The sequence below is a fragment of the Acyrthosiphon pisum genome, chromosome A1 (assembly GCF_005508785.2).
Source record: "Acyrthosiphon pisum isolate AL4f chromosome A1, pea_aphid_22Mar2018_4r6ur, whole genome shotgun sequence".
Classification (NCBI taxonomy): Eukaryota; Metazoa; Arthropoda; class Insecta; order Hemiptera; family Aphididae; genus Acyrthosiphon; species Acyrthosiphon pisum.
The window spans coordinates 103,027,408-103,052,841 of record NC_042494.1 but is presented as its reverse complement, the minus strand read 5'-3'; the positions used below and the strand labels follow the sequence as shown (position 1 = coordinate 103,052,841).

At 27.9% G+C, this 25,434-nt stretch overlaps 1 protein-coding gene across 3 annotated transcripts in view; it reads left to right on the top strand.

Moving 5' to 3' along the window:
* The window catches only part of LOC100161233 (gonadotropin-releasing hormone receptor), a 105,545-nt gene that overhangs the window by 29,939 nt on the left and 50,172 nt on the right, over positions 1-25,434 (top strand). For 2 of the 3 annotated variants that reach the window (XM_003245893.4, XM_008186876.3), the window contains exons 2-6: positions 5,446-6,008; positions 6,915-7,063; positions 11,321-11,426; positions 11,978-12,191; positions 13,922-14,045. In XM_003245893.4, the coding sequence (XP_003245941.1) occupies positions 5,700-6,008; positions 6,915-7,063; positions 11,321-11,426; positions 11,978-12,191; positions 13,922-14,045 (902 nt within the window). In that variant the 5' untranslated portion in view covers positions 5,446-5,699. Of the gene's footprint in view, positions 1-5,445; positions 6,009-6,914; positions 7,064-11,320; positions 11,427-11,977; positions 12,192-13,921; positions 14,046-25,434 lie in introns of those variants that run through there. The other variant, XM_029487925.1, reaches the window with a different exon arrangement.

Genomic DNA, 25,434 nt, shown 5'->3' with positions numbered 1-25,434 from the left:
CACCCCCGTAATCTAATACTATAACTAACGGCATTACATTAGCTTTAAATTTTTAATTAGAATGGGGTACCTAACTTTGATTTCGCGGAGTAACTTTGATACCCATATATTTTTATTCACCAGAGTACCATGATAATTAAATTTTTTTTCATAAAATGGGCTTACTTTGATATCACATTAAGAAATATAGGTATCAAAATTGCCCGTTGTGTTACTTTGATAGCATATTAAAAAATATTGATATCTCAAAAGATAATTTCAGAATTTTAAAAATTAAAACGTTAAAATATTGAACTAGTTGTAACTAATATTTAATTTTGAGAGTTTTATCGTTAACACTACAGAAGTTATCCATATAATAAAAATGAAATTGTCATAAAACAGTAAAAAATTATCAAAGTTACCCTATTTTACTGTACTACTTTTATTTTTAAACTATGAGAACTTTTTTCGTATTCGTGATATCGAAAAATTAAAAACAATGTTGCACAGTCTATGTTCTCTCTTCCTAGTAGGAACATTTGGTTGCATAACATGAACTATAAGTTTAGCCATAGTGGTTCTTATCCACACAAAACCATTTTTACTATGTTTTACATTTGTAAAACGGAGACCACACATGCGTGTGTAGCATCCTCTTAATAATATTTGTCATTCCAAATTTATTCAATTCAGCGTAGCCCGCAGATTAAATAAATATATTAGTAAAAATCAAGTAGGTAATAACCAAAGTTATAAATAGAAGATTTCGTACCCAACCGTAATCCCTAAGATAGTATAATTAAATAATTTTCTATAATAATATCATTGCTGCATATTGACAAAAGCTGAAACACTGAAATGTGCATTCACACAATACTGTTTTAATCGTGAATTCGTGAACAGTTATCATTAATTGGCATGGAAAAAAAAATTCCGAACCAATAAACCACAATAATTTAAAAATGATTGGTGAAATACTGAAATGAATTGGGGATGCTAGTTGAAACGTGGGGGTGCTAAGCATCCCCAAGCACCCCCCTATGTGCGCCTATGGTACCGTAACGGGAGGACGTCTGAATTTTTCCGGTAAAGAGACTACCTATGTCTTCAGAGAGACAGAGAGAGAAGCATTAGATTTGGAGAAACAAATAATTTAATTTATTTGTGTCATGTTTAGGAGACGATGAAGTTGACGAATAAGTCGATAAATTTCATTTTGTTATGTTATTGTGAGACATTATTATATTTTAAATATAACGTTAATAAAATTAATATTATAATAGTATAGCATTATTATTTCGTCTTAAATATCACATGACACCGTGACTTACGATAACGGCAATGAGTGCGATATGTGTGTACAAATGTACAATACGATGGTCGACAAAGAACTGAGTATATTACTTATATTAATTATATTATACCGAATGAAATAATGTTATACATAGGTACTGTCAACATCTATATTCTATACAGATAGTTTATGCATCATATTATAAGTTTTATTAATTTTATAATTTATATATTAAAAATAATTCCTGAACACTCGTGTATTTGTCGTCGTGGTTATATAGTCTATGCTATATTATAGAATATAGATAACACGCTCATTACGTTGCCGCTAAGATCAACAATAATAGATACTTGTTTAATTATTGTTTTAATGTTGCAATTAATACTGTTGCAAGCTGACATGTGTTTTGTATTATTTTTAGACATTTATATTAAGGACTCGGACATAAGTTTCCGTTACTTATTGGAGTATTGGACTGAGAGATTGTTATGGAATTACCATTATATGAAAACAAATACGAATAAAAAAAATAATTATTATTTAACTCAGTACAAATCATGATATTGATTTTCTTAAACTATAATTATTACATAACATAGTACAAATAATGAAGTGTTAAATCATATGGAAGGTGGTGGATATTACAATACTTTATCATTCGTTGTTAAATGGTTTTAATAAGACTATGAATAGTTTCAAGTTTGTATTTATTTTTAATCATACTACTATTATAAGCTATTTGTATATATATACCTAGCCACCTAGGTACATTGAAAACCACGATTCTTGTATAACCTAAGTGGTATCACTGACAATTGTTTTTAAATAACCAGCATAATATGGCATGTCATTGGGACAGATGTATTTAATAATATTTATATTACAATATTACACGAATTACACAAAAATGGATAAATGGTCAACAAATACATGGATGACAAACTATAAACGACTTAATAAACAGTTATGAGATAATATTAAAGTTTATTAAGTAAATTGGCAGCAACGATGGATTTTATAAAGACGAAGATAGAGTCTGGATTCTAATTGTGCAATTTGACCAGTGATTCCGGAAGTTATGAATTTTCTCTTTCTTATTACTGACTTATAATGTATGATTGTAAAATGTTTTCTATTTAATACCTTAAGTAGGGACTGATATTAAAACAACTTAAATATATTTCAACACAAACGTTTTCGATATTATTGAAAACAATAATATAATAATATAATAGGTACCAACATTTTACCCATACGTTTTATGCCCACAGAATAAAACAAAAAAATTCCATATTACGTTTGCGATAACACAATTTTGAATTACTTATGCTGCATGTATACATTACCTTACGTATACTATATCGCGACTGAACTCCTATATTGTAACCCGTTTCTGTTCTTTACGAACTTTTTCTATAGGTAGATCTATTAGTAAAGGTATTTCAGTATTTGATCTTAGTAAGTTGTGACGGATTGGAGCGAATGTTACAAATAAAGACGGACGGAACTGAGTATGAAATACATAAAAACTAAATTATCGTATCGTAACTTACTCGATCAATGGCATAAATTACAATAAATTAAGTAGTTATTTTAAAGAAAACGTCATTAATACCCGTTTATCAAGCCAACTTATTTTGATTAGAAATGCATTTGGAAACGAATCAAAATGTGTTTTCGTGATGATTTATCGTATTTCCATTAACAGACGGTGCATCATTAATTTTACAAGAAATGTGAAACACGCCGTTGGATTAGCAATATAATACGAGAATGTATAATATATATTATATATAGATTTTTTTTATAATAATTGAAGTTGATAAATTTCTATTTTGCTTGAAAGTAAAAACATTGCAGACATTTTTTTTGTGTTCATATTGACGGAAAACTCAGTAGGTCATAATTATAGCAATACTGTAGTGAAATGGAGATTATAAAGAAAATTAGTTTTTTTGATAAATTATTACAATATATTACGAAGTTCATGCGATAGGAAAATGTCCAAACAGTAGATTAAGGGCTTTATAACTCTGTCTTCAAATGTAGTAAAAAGATTTAAATTTTAAATTGTGAAAAAAGGGGTGGTCCCCGCTGTACTGCAGTAGGAGTCGAATGTACCTCGTTATTAAGTAGGTCACTGTAATGGATATTATGTTAAATTTTAAATCAATGATAAATCATTGCATATGAAAAACGATTCCGAGCGGAGTCAGTCTATTATCAAATAAATATATTGCTATAAAATATTATAGTAATATCTTTTATTAGGTATTTATAGGAATACTATATAAATGGTCAATAGCATAAAATATGTCTATAATGTTTCAAAAATGTCATTGTTTCAATAACATTTTTGTTATATATGTAGGTACCTATATAAAACATATATAATAATATACGTAAATGTTTCAAACATCCACGAAAAATATTTTTAAATTACAACAAAAAACTAGTATCGTTATTCTTCGTTTAAATATCGAATTTCGTTAAAACTTGAACATTACTTGAACAGTATGAACCATTCATAATGAACCTTGTATTAAATTGTCAAGCTTTAGCTATACAAGTTTATTATTTTATACATTTTAGTAACAAAATTTTAAAATCAAAATTAATAAATTAAATACATTTTCGTGATGATAACAATTTTTTGGTCATTTTAATTTCAAATTCTTATATAAAACACTATTTAAATGATTGTAATTAAAACTTATAAAGACTTCTATTATGTTATCAAATTTTTTACTCAGGTGAAATTTTTTTTAATAATATTTATGGAATTATATTTAAAATGTTAAATATCTTTACATAGGTAGCATAAAAAGAGCCAAAATATATATTAGATTATACCATGAGTATTAAATCATAATACAAACGTTTGTAATGTCAATGATTTACGGTTGTTAAATTTTGAATAGCAACAAAATAGGAAAATCGTTTGATGAGAAATCGATACCTTATGCGTAAATGTCGTTGTTCATCAAATTTTAAACTACAAGCGCTCATAAAAATATTTTTAAATTCATTTTTTTGAATTAATATTTAATTCAAAATAAATAATTTGACATCTAAGGAAAACAAATCAAAGTTGTAAAATGTCTAAATTATAATTTAAAAACGTGTTAAAATATTTTAAAATTTTATCACGTACCTACAGGAAAAAAACATTTGGTAAAAATATCAAGTATCCACAGTTATTCTTTTTTGATTTACACCTAATCAACAAAATTGGCTAAAAAATGGTTTTGCGTTAAAATTCCGGATTTCCTTAATTTTTTATTTGATTTTGATGAACATTTTGAAAAATACTGGTAATTTTCAATTTTGACTTCATAAAAGTATCAAGTATATTCAATTTTTTATTAGAAATCATTCACAAAGTTGAAGATCTAAGCATTTTTCTACTATTTATGGGTGTACACAAAAATAAACGAACACTGTAAAATCAATACATTCATTGCTTCGCTCAGAATCTACGTAAAAACAACGTTATTTTTATTGGGTTAAAATCATTAATATAATATTGGATGATTTTAGATTGCATAAATTATTAATTTAAAAATAATGTATATTAGTTTATTCTTTAACAAGTATTTGTAGTTCATTCGTCAATACTGTGCATGTTACTATATAATTGATTAGAATTTGGAATTAAATGAAATGTTATGTCGTTATGATTACTAATTTTAAATGTTCATATTTCATAGATATTTTAATCCTTTACAATTATTAATATTACATTGATAAATTATATTTATATTTTATAATTCAAAATTTTAGTGATAACCAATATTTTATAGCAATTATTTTAAGCGTGAAAATACTCTTTAAATGTCGATACCATCAAGAATTAATTTATATGGCATAATATCATATATGATATTTTGATGTTTTACTGATTAAATCATTGGTACCTATTTAGAAAACATTTAAATTGGTATCAAAAATGCGTTTTAGTAATCTTTTTGTGATAATGCGACCGGTGGATACATGTTACATGTAACATGTATAATTTTGTTTAAGCTATAAGCTTAATAAAATATGTCATCATCGTTAATGACGTCTAACGTTGGATATTTCGAAATATATTATATTATTAAAACACGCGTGTATCTATATTTGTATTCAAGTAAAATTAACAAGAAACCGTAATCTATATTTTACAGATAGAAAATTCACGTGGTGAACTAATTTGCGGAACATTTGATGACGACAGTAGTTGAGGACTGTTAGTGTGCGTATACGCAAGCACGCACGAATGTGTGTGTGTCGTCTGTTTGTGTCACCAGTGTAGAATCAGTTTTGACGTGAATACGCGATCCCTTCACTTGGAAGCAATATTCATACCACCGATTCTATCGCCGCTGCCACTACTGTCGCCACTCAAATCGCTGTAACCGCTGTCGCCACCGACGCTGTCATGGAAGTGATGGATTCTGACGCCAACACCGTGTTGCACTCAGTCACCAAAGGCGTGCATGTCGGTCCACCACCTGTTTGGCCCGGCATGGACAACGTCACGAACGCTTCCATGTTCGACGAGTCAAATCTGCCGTATGACATGAAATTCAACGAGGGCCACGTTGTCGCCATAGTCACTTACAGCATACTCATGGTGGTCTCAGCCATAGGTAACATCACAGTGCTGACCATCATCCTGAAACGCAGGCGCAAGGCTGGCACAAGGATACACGCGATGCTCATGCACCTGGCCATCGCTGATCTGTTGGTAAGAGTCAACTTACTTACAATTTATCGGTTATCCGCGGTTTTCTATTATATAATATGATGTATTTTTTTTTATCATAAGTTAAATCTACTCAACCCCCGCATCGCTCAGAATTAATTTACCTATTAAGGGGATCGGTGGCTCACAGTTACTTTTTAGCCAAAACATACCAATATTTCTTCCATCATACTGTCATACTGATCGATATAGTAATATGATAATATAGTTTTAAAAACTGATTTAGATTCGTTATTACGTCTACTTGAGATAGGTCAGTCCACTTTTCCCAATTTCACCCCCCCCCCCCCCCACAACTATAGACTTAGTTTGAATATTTTTAAATTTTGGAATTTAAATCAGAAATCTTAAAATGTGGATTGACCGATCTCAAGTAGACATTAAACGAATCCAGATAAATTTTTTGAAATATTATCGCATTAGGTAGGATGGAACATAAATGCTATACGATTGAGCATAAATGTTTACCTCCACGGGCAACGCTGAAGCGGTAACTTGTACATGCGCGTGCGGGAACGCTCCGCTATTTCTTTTACACACAGTCTCACACGCATAATTAATAATCACTTATTACGCATACATTTACAAGACTCGCATGCATGCAATTTGAAAATTGCCTATTTGGAACTCCTTAAAAACTGTCCGCCACCGATCCCCTTACAATTAATATCTTATATTATATAGAAATAACCACAGGTGTAAAATATTGGTTTAATTTTTTGAGAATAACATTTATATATATTTTTTTAGCAGTTTCGTACTATTCATTTACTAATATTATACATATAAGGATGTTATAAATCCACTTAAAATTATCGAAATTAATTTGATAATGTGTTTAAAAAAATGTAATTTAAATTGATTTATATACATATTTTTATATTATAGGTAACGTTTTTGATGATGCCGTTGGAGATAACGTGGGCATGGACTGTACAATGGGTGCTCGGTGATCCACTATGCCGCATCATGTCATTTTTTCGAATATTTGGATTGTATCTTTCCAGTTTCATATTGATTTGTATCAGCGTTGATAGGTGTGTAGCTTTTTTTTAGTTTCAAAACTTTTATACTTTGTTGTAGTTAGACATTATATTCGCTGTAAAATATTGCATTATATATTATGCTCCATGTTTTTAGTTTTTGAACTATACATTTTATTTAGACTATGTACACAGTTAGCGAAATCATAAAGCGAACTTCGAAGTAGGTACATTACGCCGTGTTTCTCTAAAAATAATGAACATAATTAAACTTTTATTTTTTTTATAACAAATATTTTTAAATTGTTGACAAATAATATTATATGTATCGGCATACGTAGACTGTGTGGCTAAAGAGATTAAGCCCAGCCTCAAGTCAGCACTTCAAAGCTATTTTTTGAAATTGTAGTAAGGTTATGTATTATATAGAACATAGATATTATGTATCATCTTTATATACTTATTATAAACTTTTTTAAATCTCATATTATGGGTAATACTTACGTCTTACTTACATCATAATTATGATTAATCTAAATCATATATATACTGGTCTACTCAAATTTTTCAGTTACTCATTTATTAATTATTGAAAATTATAAATTAATTAAATAATAAAAACTAGATTCGTTGTTTATGTTTAGTGGAAATATTTTTTATTATAATTCTGTTGGTTAGGTTGATAAAAAATGGTAGTTTTGGATATTCCATTATAATTTTCTAAATATTTACAAAATGTATGTTATTATTAACGCCGTTATAATTATTGTGATATGCGTTCATCGTTAATAACAGTAATCAATCACCTTATTCTTTTAAATTTAAAAAGAAACAAAAATCTATAATAATTTCTTTCCTGATTTAATTTTTTAAGCACTGTTTTTAGCAGAAATTTAAATTATTTTTGTACGTTTGATGTCATAAATTTTATGATAAAAATTATAATAGGTACAATAAACGAATATTTATTTTGTAGTATTTTTTTAAAATCAATCAACAACATTTTATAAGCTAATAATAAATACCTCATTAGGTTTTTTTTGTTTTACAGTCACTAGCTATTTATAGTTACATATTATAAAATTTACTTATAAGAGCTGAAATATATGTATAATATATTTTAATATAATATTAGGTATCTATATAAGTATATTTTTGTTGTTTTTATCTAAATTATATTTTAGATCTTTGTGAAGTTCATTTTTTAATATACCAAACTATTTTGTTTGCTTCTAACTTAATATTAGTTATCATTTATCAGTAAACTTTTATAATTTGAATTTCCAATTTAATGTTAATTTAAGGTTAAATTTCACCTTGACACAATCATAAACTTATTTTATTACTATTTTTTATGGGTTGGTTTCATTATAAAATATATTATAATAATCAATATTAAAATTATAGAATAAGAAAACATAATTTTACTTTCAACAAAACTTAATTTTGATAGTAAATTTTTGTACTTAATAGTAACATAGGTAACAATTTTTAAACTTTATATTCTGTAATCACCATATATTTGAGTGCAGTGGGCGTCCTTCAGAGACAAATGATTTTTTATTAAAGTTGTATTAATCAAGCTTCTCTCGAGGGGGAATTGAAGTTAAAAACTGATATTCAAATATAAAACGTTTTTATCTGTAGGGAACACTATGTTATGGTACCTATATATTATTATCATCATCAATAATGGATAGGTATCGTAAATGTCATAATTTCTGGGAAAATCTTAGATCATATTATACTATGGCACCTATGCCCATCACGCCCATGTAAATAATTCGACGCACATACCTATATGTGACATGCCAAATAATTTATAAACATTTATCAAAACAAAATAAGTAAATATAATTAAACCCATTTTACTAAAATAAAAAGTTCGATTCCGGAACATTATTATGTTAATGGCCTAATCCGGTAACAACACCTGGACAAGAGTTCATAAACCAGTAACGAATAAAATACTAAAAAAGACTATTTTATTAAGTGATGTAATTCGTTTTGAAATATGACAATCAATCAATAATTGCAAATTATGACTTTAGTTTTTATTAATTACGGCACTTTGAGTATAAGTATAAGATATAAATTACGAGCTTATTTGCCAAGGTAGTTTCGGATCTTCAATTGAAGTATTAATAATGGAGTTTATAGATCTGAGAAATTAGACACGTAACACATATCTTTAACTGTCATTTAAGTGGCATCTGAAATATTGCATGTTATTAGTCTTAAGATTATATTTTATAGGTTTATTATGAACATTATAGAGTAAACATTTTTTCGTTTATGTCCAATTATGATTTAAGGTTTATAACTAAGCTATACATTTAATACGTTGTAGTTAACAACATTCAGGGGCACCAACTTAAGAGTATAATGTATTTTTATAATCTGTTTAATTCCTCAAATTAGTTATTTTTTTTTATAATAATGACTAAATTAGTTATTAAAATTTATCCAAAATATATATATTTATTTTATCTATATATATAAAAATGAATGTGTGTCTATATTAGCATGGCAATCATTTATATATTATTTTGAGGTTTCCGATGTAATTTTTTGTATATAAATGGTTGCCATGATAATATGTCAAACATATTATTTATATAGAGTTAGGATTTTCAATGCGCAATGAAGTGCATGGGATCAGCTATTTTTATATATGTAGATAGACTAGCTGAGCCCGTTATTGTTGCCCGTAAAAAATGACAACTCTTAAAAAAACTGTGATTGTTCAACTCATTTTGGGTGTAACTTGTTGCAGTTAGTGCAACTCGGCCACCTTTGTAGGCGATGTGCATGCTTGTACCTGATCTACCCGATAACCAATGGCAACCAATAAAATAATAAATACAAATTTCTAATAATTATTTCTCCTATAACCAATAGAAACTATTTATAAACAAAAATGTCGATCGTAAATCTCAAAATTCTTGTTTGAGCACCTCCTCGGCTTGAACCTACCGGGTCCAATTGTGAATCTAAACCTTCCTCTTAAATCACTCTATCAATTTAAAAAAAAGCATTAAAATCCGTTGCGTAGTTTTAATGATTTAAGCACACACACAGACAGTGGGACTTTTTTTTTTACTATGTTAAGATTAGACCTCTGTGCAGAAGATGGGCCAATTAAAAAAGGGATAGGACCAATTCCAGGAGGTGCTCAAACAGGGGTTTTGATATTTCCGATGGAATTTTTCGTATATAAATGGTTGCTATGGTAATATGTAAAACATATTATTCATATAGAGTTGGCATATTTAATGGGAAATGAAGTGCACGGGATCATCAGCTAGTTTTTAATACAATTTACTGAAATATAGTAACGAAAATTATACAGTATGTACAATGTACATAGACATTGTAATATAGCATATTTTCAGATAACAAATCATAAAAGAAATATTAAGATAAAATAAAATAAACAAAGTGTTACGATCAAGCATAAATATAATAGGCAGGACTGTAAGAAAATAATATCATGATTCACGACTATTAAAATATCCATGTTTTTATTAATGTATTAATTGAGAAAAAACATATATTTGTGAGAAGATATTAAATAAACTGAATCTTGATATTATAATTATACATTTTTAAATTAACTAAACGTAATAAGTAGTCAAATCGGTTATAATCTATAACACAGTTTATTAAAAAATATATATATTATATGAGTTCCTTCATCTATTTGGCAGAGATTTAAGATTTACAAATTAAAAATATTATAAGATCAAAAAAAATGAGATCGTCTAACAATAATGCATTTAAAATAAATGTAAAATAACACGATATGGAGACGGAGTGGCCTAGTGGACTAAAACCTCGGCTGCAGGCGGCATTTTTCTTCGAGCAAGCCACCGGTTGAAGGTTTCCGGAGAAAGTGCCGCCATCCCCCACCCGGGCATGGCGGATACCTACGGGTGCCCAAAAAAAATCTGCCAAACTAACACACACACGTGTTTAAACCTTACAGTACCCTCCCGGCCTCCCCCACAGTTAAAAACCTAAGTTGCCACGGGTTAATTAATAAAAAACACTATATTTATTAACGGCGCTTATCATAAATTTAAACAAATGTTATAACTACCCATCCAATATTATCATTGCATACTGACTTAGAACTGATGAGAAAAATAAAAAGTATTACAATGTAAAAAGTTCATTCAAATTAAAAGAATCACGCTTACAAAAATGTAATAAATGCTTTAAATATAACGTATTATTTTTTATGTCATTAAAAATCATAGTTCATGTTTAATTTTCTAATCCATATTGTATTTTTAATATAATTTTTAGATACTTGGCTGTCTTGCAGCCAATGCGTTTATATCAGATGGATCGCAGGGGAAAGTTAATGATTGCAGTGGCATGGATTGCATCAGTTGTTTGTAGCTTACCACAGGTAACTTTTGTTTAGTTAGGTTATCTTTAGCACCCACGTTTGTTTATATAATTACAGTAGGTATATTTTCAATTTCCGTGCATTTGTAAATATGCCATATATTACAGTTATTTGTTTTATTACTTAAATATTTTTAAACGAAATCTTTATTTAATGATTATTACTGAAGACTATTTAAAATGTAAATATTTAAATTATATTCTTTGATAATTGGACTAAGGGTTGAGAATTTTGTAGATTTTATTTTATATATGAGTTAAAATGACATATACTAACGTACATGTCCCTACCCCCACCCATTTTCATTTTTTAACTTTTTCCGACGCCAATATTTAGTGCATTGGAGGAATTGGCAGAAATTGAGCACTAAATATTGGCGTTGGAAAAAGTTGAAAAATGAAAATGGGTGGGGGTGAGGACATGTACGTATAATACTCTCACTGGAAAAATATTTGTCTAGATTAATTATTAAGATCACCCATAGAACTATGAACAAATTGAACATTTAACTCATTAACAAGAAAAAAATGTTTGCTTTATTTACACCGTAGACTTACATATTTCACGTGGAACGACACCCTAATGCCACATGGTACGAACAGTGCGTCACTTATAACGCTTTTTCGTCCAAATTGCACGAGCTGGCTTACTTATATTTCGGCATGTTCATGATGTACTGGTTGCCTCTAATCGTTATACTATTCTGCTACGCTTCCATCATCATTGAAATATATAGAAGGTCCAGGGAATCAATTTGCGGTCAAGGTAAGTTATAGAATTAGTGATAGGACTCTGATTTTAAGCATTGGAGCTACTGATTTTACAACATAGGTGGGTAAAAAATGGGTATTAATTTGTATAAAACACTTTTTTAGGTCTGTGGGCAATTTTAATTTTATGCCACTTTACTCTTTATATTAAATTTTCTATATTAAAACTTGAACACATGTGATATTTACAATGGAAGCGTTTTTCGAAAACCTTCGTAGTTCCCAAAATAATTTCAATAATCAAATTTAAACAAATATTGATCATTTTCAGAATCGTTGAATTCCTTATTCCTTCGATTTTCATCAAATTTAAAGAGATGCATCTCAGTGACCCATTCAGGCATTCAGCCTTAGTAATCTGTTCAAAGTTTTTAATGTTTATAATAAAATTATGTTTTCCTCAAAATATGTTTTTGGCTTCCGATGCGTCAGTGAAACATTAATTTTTAAATACAATCAAAGAATTAAACATCTAATTTATTATCACAATACAATCTGGAGCTCAAATTAGATTTATAATTCACAATTTCACAAATACCGAAATGGTTTACAATTTTACATGTATATGAAGTATTAACCAAGATATGAAACGGTTAGCTAAAACTAAAAGGTAGGTCTTAGTTGGAAACTTGTCTCATTCACTTTCCAGGCTGATAACGTGCATTGTTGTTGGTAGATCTAGTCACATTAAAAATATATAAGCACTGTGGTCGAAGGGAGGAACGTTAAAATTTATCTGATAGAAGTTCAGAATAGTCATCAGTACTATTGATTAATTTTTGAAGACATTTTCTATTAAATTCAGTTTACTAGTTAATTAGAGAGCATAAGTTAAGTGCGTTTAATGCAGGAGAGTACCTATTATTGAGGGGCATGTTTAATTTTTAGAGTGAAAGAAACAAAATACAAAAATGTTCGTTATACTTGTTTAACCACACTTTTGATTATTGTATTATTCTAAAATGAATTAGGTATTCGAATCCTGAATATTTATATTTTAGTAAGCTTTACATATTATTTTATCACATATTTTCAATTTATAAATATACATATTGTACCTACCACAGCAAAGTCTTAATGATCTGATGTAAATGTGTTTAAAATAAATATATTATAGGGGTTATTTCTCTGATAACTTGAAAAATTCTTTATAAATTCGTTAGGGTAGGTACTAAATTGAACAGTAGATTACGCAAATATGGTAACTTAAATGCAAGTTTTATATTCTTAATAACCAAATATGAAAAACAAGTATTTCGTTTAATAACAGAATACAATAATATATTACATATTCTTAAGTTACTTTCATTAGTTTTATTATATATATTATAATTTAGATGAGCATACACAACGTGGTAGGTATGTCTAAAAATCGTATTGGTATTTGGTTAATATATATTTAAATATTGAAGTTTTGTAGTTTGGGATAGTAAAATAAAAGTTTGCCAAATTAAGAAACAAGATACAAAAGAACCAACAAAACAAATTACATTCTAGCCCTAGTACATTTTATTCTGAAGACGTGATCTACATGACAATATTAGGTACATTATCTTGCGGGATGTGGTAGTTCAAAAGGGAAAAAAGAAACATTATTCAGTTGAATTCGATCAATTGATGTATAATTGTTTACATAATTTCATCGGGTTAAAAAAAATATATATTTATTTAATCAACGATAACATAGTTAGGTATTTATATTTTTTAATATCATTATTTTTGTAGGTACAGATAATGTGCGTCGTCTGGGATTTTTAGGGCGTGCCAAAAGTAGAACATTAAAGATGACGATCATTATTGTCATAGTATTTGTTGTGTGTTGGACCCCCTACTACATTATGGCTATTTGGTGAGTGCTTTTTTTAAAAAAATAATTTGGAAATCCTATTATCTATTTTTATTAAAATAATAACAGTGATATCGTTTTAAAAACCATTGCCCGTTATACATTTGACGATTTTAATTTGCTTGTTAAAAAAGTATCATACGATTATTACGATTTGCGTTTTTTTATTTATTTATATTTTTATAAAGTGGAAGTTCTGACGTCATGCATGATTAACTATTACAAGTCACAACCCATTAAATAAAAATAAAATTGTATTCATGTATGATAGAGGTTTTGATAACATCGACCATCGATACGAGTTAATAGCCTTATGTATAAATTCAAATTAACTGAATACATTACTGTATATTTGCATTAGTTTATAATGATAATTTACATAGAATCGTCATTACTGTTTTATGATAAAAGAACATTTAATTGATTGGATTATTTAGAATACTATATATATATATATATATATTATATAGAACTATAACAATAGAATATAAATATATACATTATAATTAACACATTTCTTATTTACCTACATGTAGTAATTAGTGAGTATATTATTTATTTCCACAGTACGGATAGTAAGGTTAAAAAAATATTTTCTAATAATGTTAGTACAGTTTCAAAAATTATATTAGTGGAATGTTGACAAGGAGTAAACTAAGTGTTTTTGTTGACATACAAAATTTATATTGTATAAGGAATCTTATTAAGTTTGATAAAATCAACAACCATCGAAAGAAAAAGTAAATAAATAAAAAAATATAAAATATAGGTTTAAATACAAAAGAAATAAAATCATCTTCATATCAGTTTTTGACGTACTTAATATAAAAAAATCAATACCGTTTTGTTTCTATTCATAATATTTTGTCAATTGAATACAATTAGCTTTTACAATAATTTTTTATATGCTAAACAAAAAAAGGTTTAAAAAAAATAATTATAAATTTGTTATAAGTTTTTGCTAAAAATTGCTAATAATTATTTATTTATTGATATTTGATTGTGAATTATTATTTAACTATGATAAAATAATAATACACTTTTTTTTTTAAGAAGCGTTTAATGTTGAAATTTTAAAAATTATTTGGTAGTTAAAAATGTTTAAGTTTTATAGCTATGACTTGTGTGCATAGATAATATAAGAATGGATAAAGAATGGCCTATACCAGTTTCATATGGGGCCGCGTGCTTTTTTTTAGGAAGAGAGAACGTAAAGAGAGAAAGATGATATAGGACTTTTTTTAAGGTTATGTCCAAAAACTGTTTACAATATTTGTCAATTTCGAATTAGTACTTTCATTGTCGTGCCTGAAAATGAAAGTTGGAATACTCAATATACTCTAAACTTTGCGTACATAATTAATTTGTGATTAGAATATAGAGTAATATAGATCGTCAATTATTACTAATTAATCATTAATGTAATTTATTATCATTTATCAATTATCATATCAGTATTGGAACCATATAACATTGAAAACGTATCACTGAATTTTCTAGTGATAAGTTCTTATGTCTTATTGATTCTTATATTATCTATGCTTGTGTATAGATCATTTGTAATACATTTCTCGTACCTTATAACTAATTATTACTAAAATCTAAAAATCTAAAAATCTTATCATCAAATTTTTTTTTTGATAGATATTTGATGTTGAAATTTTGTCAAATTTGAATATTAATTTTCGTTATTTTGTTGTAACTCGAAAATAGTTGGGGGAACTTGAAACTTTTACGTATATTATTATATTTTATACAAGTATACAATTAAATTTTCAAAACATTTAGATTAATTTTATGCTATTGCTTACCTATATATTATAATAAATAATGCGTTGTTTTTGCCAAAAATCAATTTAAAGTATGGTATTAAATATTTTAAAATAAATTCCTTTGACAGCAATATAAATATACAAAAAAATATATTCATAATAATATACCTCTAGATTTTCCTTCCAAACCATTTATCGTATGCAATGAGTTAAAATTTAACACACCCTAATAAAGTGACCTACTCATGACGAAATAAAATTTTTGACACTTAGCATACAGCAGAATGGTAACATATTTAAAAAAAAAAACTTATTTAAATTAATTTTTATGCAATAAACTTATTTAAAAACATATTGTTTTAAAATGGAAAATGTTTTCAAAATAATTACAATAGTTCCTAGGAGTGGTATTCTATTAGACTTTATAGTTCAATAAACAATATACAAAACCATGATTTTCTGCTTTAACAATATGGCATTTCATCTAAATTCTATTTAATTTAATATAAACTTCTAAGTGAAACATTCAAATACAATTTATATAGCAGTAAACTATTACTGTATTGTTACATTTTAAAGCTTTATAATGTACCTATAACTGTGTGAATCTATTAAAATATATCTGGCTAGTATAGTTTCAAAATCTAATTTTAAATTAATTTATAATAACAGCAGTACTGGGAAAACACATAGATATCAGTATTCAAAGAACTGTTCTCCGGTTTAATTAATATAATATTGTTTATGTTATCACGCGTGTAGTCATTTTGCATACACAATGCGCCGTCTTACAGCATGTACTACCTGAATACTAAAATTAATTTGATATTATTGATAAATGATAATAATGTATACTTAGTGATTGGTATACATTCCATTTCTAGACAGGTTAAAACTTACGGAATTATATTCAGGGATTAGGCCTGTCCATTATATTGTAACAATATATTGATTGAATTAGAGGTATACCTACACGTATTGTTTTTACCAATAACATCATCGGTAAAAAGTCACTAAAAACAATACGCTTATTTTACACTACATACTAATTTTATGAAAAAAATAAGAAAATACAATACAAACTATAGATACTATACTTTTATTAAAATAACAATTAATAGTACAATATTTTGCCACGGTAATCAATAAAATTATTTATAAGTCACTGAACTGAACACTTGATACCTACTACCTAATATAGGTACGCGTTTGGTGATATTTTATAGTTCACAAAACGTTATGAAAATAACGCCCACGTATAAACTACCATTTTGTTTCAAAACAAATAAATAACAATATTTTACTATTGAATCAGTTGAAAAAAATGTCATATCCATATTATTTTTTATTTTATTTTATATTGTAACCATGATGCAGAATAAAAACGGCATACATCTCAGTTCTTATATAAATTCCAAAATATATTCGGTTCCATTTTACGAATATTTTGGAAATAAATGTAAATCAACCATTTAAATAATACTCAATATTTAAATACGCATTACGGTATAAAATCAAAGGTAAATTATTATTAATGCGCAAATATTTATATTTGCCATAAAATGTGCGGGATTATTGTAATTACATTACAATGGAAGATCTGCAGTTACATTAATACTCAAATCAATTATTTAAAGGGACTAGGGAATGAGAGGAAAACAATACGTTGTGCGTCCATACATATTCAATTTGATTGTTTTATATTTGACCATCATAAATGGCTCACTAACCTAAATCTACTGTTTATCTATTATATTATTGTCATTTCATACTAATGGTAACAAACAGTTTCTAGCAGTATGACGCTGTGGCTGCAGTAAGGTGTTTAACATAACAAAGGTTGCTGCAAAATTTGGTCAAATATTGAAGTTTTAATTTATCTTTGATTTTATTATGATAATAATAATGAATACGCAAGTTATGAAAATAACTAGGTATTTTATGTATTAATTTTTAACCTCATACAATTTTTTTTTTCAAGAAACATAAATAATATAAATAGGATGGATATAGTTGATATATTATAAAAAACATTTTGTTTAAATAAGTAGGTATATTATGTAAGTCGTTTGAATATGTTACACAAGTATTGTCTATAAGTGATTAACATTACCCGGTGAATATTAAAAATAATTAGTACCAAAACATGAAGTGTGGGAATTTATGTCCTAACGAGTGAACATAATTTACAGCTATATTAAATTACTCATAAAACTAAATTATTCAACCTATGTTCTAAATTATTTAAATTATAATAATATTGTATACTATTAGCATACCTGTATCACTCATTATTTTTAAGATTGTATAAAATATTATTTATTTTTATCATTAGTCATACTCACTCTTAGTAAAACCGTGAATAATTAGAAATGGTACAAAAATAATATAATATTGACCAATTTATTATTTATGAATACAATAAATCATAAATTAAATACACATGTTAATTTACTTTGTGATATGAAATATATACTTAATTATTTGTACGTTATTTATGCGTTTTATAAATATACTATTTTAGTTTAAATTTTTTTATTATTTAATAATATTATTGTAGGTTCTTATAGGATAATCGTAGCTCACGCATAATATTAAATATAGGTACTATAATGTTAAAGTCGTGTAATTGTATACCAAACAATATATGTTTTGGTTATTTTCTTCCAAAATTTTAGAATATTTTTTTATTATCCTGTATAGAAAAATTCCAATGATTAATTCGATTTTATTTCTTTTTAATGTTGGTGAATAAATCATATTTATCTCTGAGCATTTGCTAGTAGAGTGATAACCATTTCTTCTATATGATGCGTAAATCCGAGTTTTGGGCGAATTGATATGACAGCAGACGCACTTATAAACGGAATAATTTGGTATACGAATGTTCATGTGGCTGACAGCATAAGCAATTATGGATAACAAAATAATTCCAATAAAAAACTTCTCTTAAACATGCGTTCTCGCTAGTGACTCTAGCCAGTAAGTTCAGTTAACGCAGGCTTCATGAATGATGAGACGAATGACAACTAAAAAGTATCTAATGACATAATTATGATTATTATATTTCTGCGATGACAGCCGTCCGTACTACATCGTATATTCGTATGTACACCACTTCCACACGATTTGTTTTATTTAAAGCTAAAAACGGTAGTTTTTCTTTCATTTAAAAAGTGAAAACCAAAAAAATCATCTTAACAACAGCAAAACAACAATTAACATTACATCGTAATCCGAAGAATAAAACCTCTGCAGCTAAGGAATTGGTAACATTTTAAATTAAATATAATTCAGGCGGCGGAACACCTAGAAGTGCCACTTCCCAAACGTATCCAATATATCTAGGTACAAAGTTTATCATGATAAATGTATTGAGGTATCCCAATGCCTAATATTAAGCAAAAAGTATCTCCACTAATTATACCATAAACACGTATATATGGAGCGTGCCAAATAAAAATAGCGATCCGCTGACCGAAATAACTAAACCTATTACCAACTAGTGAAAAATGGAGTACGCAAAAAAAAAACTAAAGTCCCCATTACTCCGATACATTTCCCGCGACCAAACATCAAAAAATATTCTCCACGCCAAACCGTTATGCTAAATTTTAACACTCACACTACTGAAACAGAAACTATGGATGGTGAACCATCTGAATCACCAGAATCTAACTCCGCCGCACAAATTTCATCACCTTCTCTTCTACCACCACCAATATTTATTAAGTCTGTAAATAACTTCGACCAACTATGTATCAAGATCAAAGAAATAATTAACGCCGAAGATCAATTTATATGAAGCTCTGTAAACAGTATTTAACTAACTACTAATACACCAAATGCATACAGACTAATTATAAAGTTCTTACTAGCAATTAATGCCGAATTCCATACATATCAACTTAAACAGGAGAAATAATTTAGAGTCGCAATAAGGAACCTACACTACTCGACCGATATATAAAACATAAAAAAGAAACTAGAAGACCTGGGCTTCAAAACAAGAAACATAAACAATGTACTTCAAAAACAAACAAAACAACTAGAATCATCCTTAGAGCCTTCAAATACTAAACCATATAAAACAAACCTTCTTTACCACATTCAACAACTCCTCTCAGAAAAAAGACAATCCTGAAACCAATAGCAAAGAACAAGAATGCCTAGTCACAAAAAAATATCAAACCAATTTATTAATTCTCTTAACCTTATAACGATTTCATAAAAAACTTCAACATCATTCAAACCCCCTCATTCAAATCTATCCTCTATCGGGCTACATGATACAACATGTAGACTAAAAATGAAGTGGTAAAATGTTAGGTTTTTTTTTGGTTTTGCCCCCCTCATGAAAAATAGTTCCTGCGCCACTGTTATAGTCGTCTGAAGATAAGTTCATATTAATACAATACATTTTGTATTACCTATATAATATTATAACGGTATTTCTGACATTTTTGTATAGGTATAATATCAAAATAAAATTTCATTTTTAGATTCAAGGGAGTTATTCGCGTATTTATTTTTTTATTAAAATAATAAAATAACTCACGAACTTTGATGTAATACCTCTGTGATGTTGACATTTAGTTTAAAAAGTAGAAAAGTTTTTTTTGAATTTCTCGTAGTTGAGGATACATATTGTGAAACTTAGAAAATAACAGTGAACAAGATTTTCATTCATATAATTTAAATATTACGATGTAAAATGTACCCACCTATCTACATTTATACAAAATATATAATTATGCAACTGAGCTTTGTTCAGAATGATTTATTACGTAGATCTATTATTGCGGTTAAAGATTAAATAACTAATTTACCTAACTCAGTTCCTATAAAACAGGCCCGGGTCTCGGTGGACCGCGTAAAAATTGGGCTAGGAGCTAAAAAAAATGCCCGTTATTATTTTCGCGCAAAAATAATCTAGTCTTTGTAGGTAGTGGAATAATGCAGAATGATATAAATATATAAATCAAATTTGTTGGTTAATAACGATGAATGCATCTGTTGTATCACAGATAAAATTATTAAATTATTTAATCTGTGGTTGAATATTACTGTATTGGGCATTTAATTCCAGAAAAATATAAACTAGATCTTCTGAGTAAAAATAAATATATACAATTGGACAAAACGGGTACCGCTCTGATGCACATTAAGTGTCGTTTGGGTCACTTTATAATGAATGTGTTAAATTTGAATTCAATAATATAATGATACAAAAATGTTTCTGTGCGTATAAGGTCTTCCAGCATATAATACCAACCGTAACTTAGGGATCTAAACTTCTATTATTCATTTTTTTATACCCATATTTGGAAGATTTATTATGTGCATAGTATATATAAAGAAAAGTGAAAAATAAAATAATTGCCTTTGCTATAGTTCACTAACTACTGTCGGGTTGTACGATCAATCACCAAACATTTAACGAATCATTATTGAGTTAATGATCCCTTAAACATGATTTAGTGGCCCATGATTGATCCATTACATTTTATTTAAATATAATTAAAACATTTTTGATGCGATCCGGCATAACTGCATAAGTATCTACCTAACTTAATATTCTATATTGTATAATTTGTAAATATGAGAAAAAATTATGAATTAATGCATACCTAGTTAAATATTTAAAAAAAAATCAATATATCCTTCGACTTTTCTGATTGTAGTGTAAATAAAATAAGAAATGAGGTATTATATTTTTTGTCGAATGGGCTGATTCTTTTTGAGGGCTGATAGAAATTTAAAATTTCGGCTGGCTGAAAATTCTCAAACCAGTACTGCTATAAAACTATTGGAAATTGAAAAAGTACTTCACGAGTCTTAATCATAAATGTTTTAAACTAAATATTTGACTTTAAGAATGGTTTAAAATGTATTTTTAATCAGCATATTAAATTGGAAGATAAGATACATTTATAATGTAAAAGTAACATGGCTTTAAGAAAATTACTGTTTATTATGTAGCATATAGGATAATATGGAAAACACACGTTATAGTTTTTCAAAATATATTTCAAAAGTTTGCTAATTTTCATTTGTCTTATTTTTAAACATTTAAAGCATGAATAATTTTTACATATCTAAGACCTAATTCTTGTTTGTTGGAAATTCAGAATCATATCTATTTACTAATGCTTCTGATATTTTGCATTATATTTTAGTTAAGTAAATAATTCTTGCATATTAAAAAAATACTTAATGTTACGCGTGTACGTGTCTATAAAATGGTGGCTATCTCTGATACTGCGTGTATCACTGACTGATAATATCAAATAGGAGGGGGGATACAAAATTATAATAATTTTAAATTTTATAAGTCTCTTAGTTATACCGAGTTCAATTTAACGTGTATTAAAATAAAATGTTTACCGAGTACTTGGTAGTAGTAAAAGAGCAAGCGAAGAAACGAGATACTATGCACACACATTTATTTTTCTCTATTAGTAGGTATTATACATTAACTAAATTATTCAAAAATAATTAATGTGTAGACGTGTAGTGGACTTCATGACAATAATATACCTAATGTAATAACTAATGTAAGATGCGTCTTTGATCTGTTTTATGTACATATGTACTTATATCATACCTATAGTAAAAGATAAATGCCGTAGTAGTGTTTCTGCTCATTACACTAGGTAACTTACAAGTTATACTTAAATTACATTTAAATTGTTGTTAACTAAGTCTACCTTGAGAGTTACATATTTCATAAAGCTCATATTTTAATGTCTTGAACTGTCACGTACTACAAACAGGGGTAAACGCGTTTAGAGTATATTATAGCCTTATCGTTTGTGAATTGGAGCCATTATGTTATCTATAATCTGTCAGATTTATACAAACAATAATGATAAATCATAATGTGAGATTTTTTAGTAATTGTATGGATTATTCCAGTACCTACCTACTCGACGTTACTTTACTGTCATGGTCTAGTGAAAATACAATTTGAATTAGCATGGTTCAACAAACATACAATTTCAAAATAATTATATGTTTAGACTTTCCTTCAGTTGAACTGCATACAAATCATGGGTTCTGCGTGTCAGTGAATAATTTAATTTCCCTAGTATAGATACGGCTTGGCCCACGGGGAAATGTCTCTATGTTCCTATGGGTATTAAGTAGGTACTAGGTATTTCTCCGATTACGAGAAAAAAACTCGTATACATTTTTAACACGATATCATATTATAATATTATTATTTTATTGCTCTCTTCATGTTACTACATAATACTAGTAAAGTTGTTTCACACACCCTTCGTTGTCCACACGGTATATTTGGTTATGATAAAATTTACGCGAAGCGACACCCACGACGTGATTTGTATAATACATTATAATCTAATTGTTTAATCTCACTCGTCTGGCCTCACACGTTGCGAATAAAACTGCTATACATTGTTATCACACATGTATAATGATTAACGTATATGTTATTATTATACATAAATTAGTGATGCCAATATACGACGTGTATAGTTACGGGCCGTATATGGGACCATCAAGGCATCGGGTGGCGTTGGCCAACAATACATTTTATACGTTTAAACAAAATATAAATTTATTTTTGAAATATACATGTCTGTAAAATTAAAATATGATGTACTTATTTAAGGATATAAAAAAAAATAATAAAAAAAATACGTTAAATAATAAGGATATTCCACAAATTTATTATAAAGTAGGTATTCATAAATATTTTCCACGGTTTTTAAAATAAAATAAAACATTTAAATAACACATTTTTAAACATTTTAGATTCTGAGCGGAGCGAGGGAGCTATTGTTTTTACAATGGTGTTTATTTATTAATTTTTCTTTTTCTTTTTATATCCTGTATACAAAATTTCTTACAGAAGGAGTGTTTCGATTTCAACATATAGTACCTTATCTTTTAGCAAATTGGATCAAGATGGTACTTTAGAGAGGTCATTTTTCGATTTTCTTAATAGTTATTTAATGCCACGGGAAAAACCACCGGAAAATTACAAAAAAACGCTAAAAATGGGATTTTAATTTGTAACGTTTTGTATATCACCATAGAAACGAATAAAAAATTATCATATTTTAATATTAAATCAACTTACATGATAAAATAAATAATAACAAAATATAAAATATCCAGACTGACAAACAGTCTCCGCTCAGAATCCTTTTTCTTATACGATGATATTATATCATTGAATTCAAATCTAATACAACCATTATACAATGACCCACTTGTAATCTACTGTACAGCAGAGCGACATCCACTTACCTGCTTTTTTTATTTTCAACATAAGAGTATGTTTTGTGTAATGAAATTTAATTATTTGTTCAACCATTTGACTATATATACAATCAAAGATATTCATGTATTAGTCAAGTATAGGGCCCCGAATCCGAGATTTTAGTACCATGCGCAAAAAAAAGATTGAGAATCACTGTGATATATATATTATGCACTACACATTTTTTTATGTAATATAAAATAATAGTATGACCATTTTTTTAGCCACAATATTTTATTGTAATGGTTTATCATATATATATAATATATATATATATATTTATGTTTGCAAATGGCGTAAAGTGTTTTTTTTTTCTAACGTAACCCATCGCGGTGAATTAAAGTCTCACTGGAATCATACTATACTATATTATTATGAATAATTATGATAATGTATAATTATTATGTGACGAGACAAATGTAATAAGGAGCCGAGCCGACACATACTGGCGCAGTCCGTCGATTACTGCACTCAAGTCTCGAGATGTAATATTATATTATTAATAATGTGATGGTACGGGACGTGTGCTCGGGTGATAATGACGTGCTAAAAGCGTTTGTTCGCGAGTCGCTCATATTGTATTCGTTAGTCGTTGCTCTATGAAGAATAGGTACGTCGTATAATATCATTATAGTTGTCGTTATCATATTATTTATTTAATTTCGTGCCAAACGGTTTTTACGATTTCCGTGTTTTCCGTCCGACGCGAAACGTTGACGAACAATCCTGGCAGTCATCCATTTCCTCAATGTCCTCTCCCCTATACTCTCCGCCATCGAATCGATCTTTGCTATTTGTGCACCTTCGTGAAAGACTTGCGTTCTTATTATAATAATAGTCGTTTTGTTTCAACGATCGCGTAAAATAGAGCTGCACGTGCGAGTATAACATATTGTACCAACATTTTTCTTTACGATGTGACGCAACGTGCAATAAGCAATGTAAACGTTTTACGGGTGGATTTTATACATTATTATGATCACTTTTTGCGTGGTTTTTTTTATAATATGATAAAAATATTTTTTGTGCTGGAGACGAGGTACGTTTGTCACAGTGTAATAAAAACAACAAACTTAATATAAAATAATATAAGTATGTCGTTAAATTTAATGCGTAGATACACTTCTTTTCACGGTTAAGTGATGATTCACTAAAAAACAAAATTTTTATTTATAGGTACCGAGAATTAACTTAACTTGACCACAGATTGTAAGACATCACGAAATAGAAACTTGTTAGTTTCGCGAAACTTTGAACTTGTTACGTTATCGATTTTTTTACAAGTACTTATATTAATTCTCAATCTAGTTGATTTAGTGTTTACGAT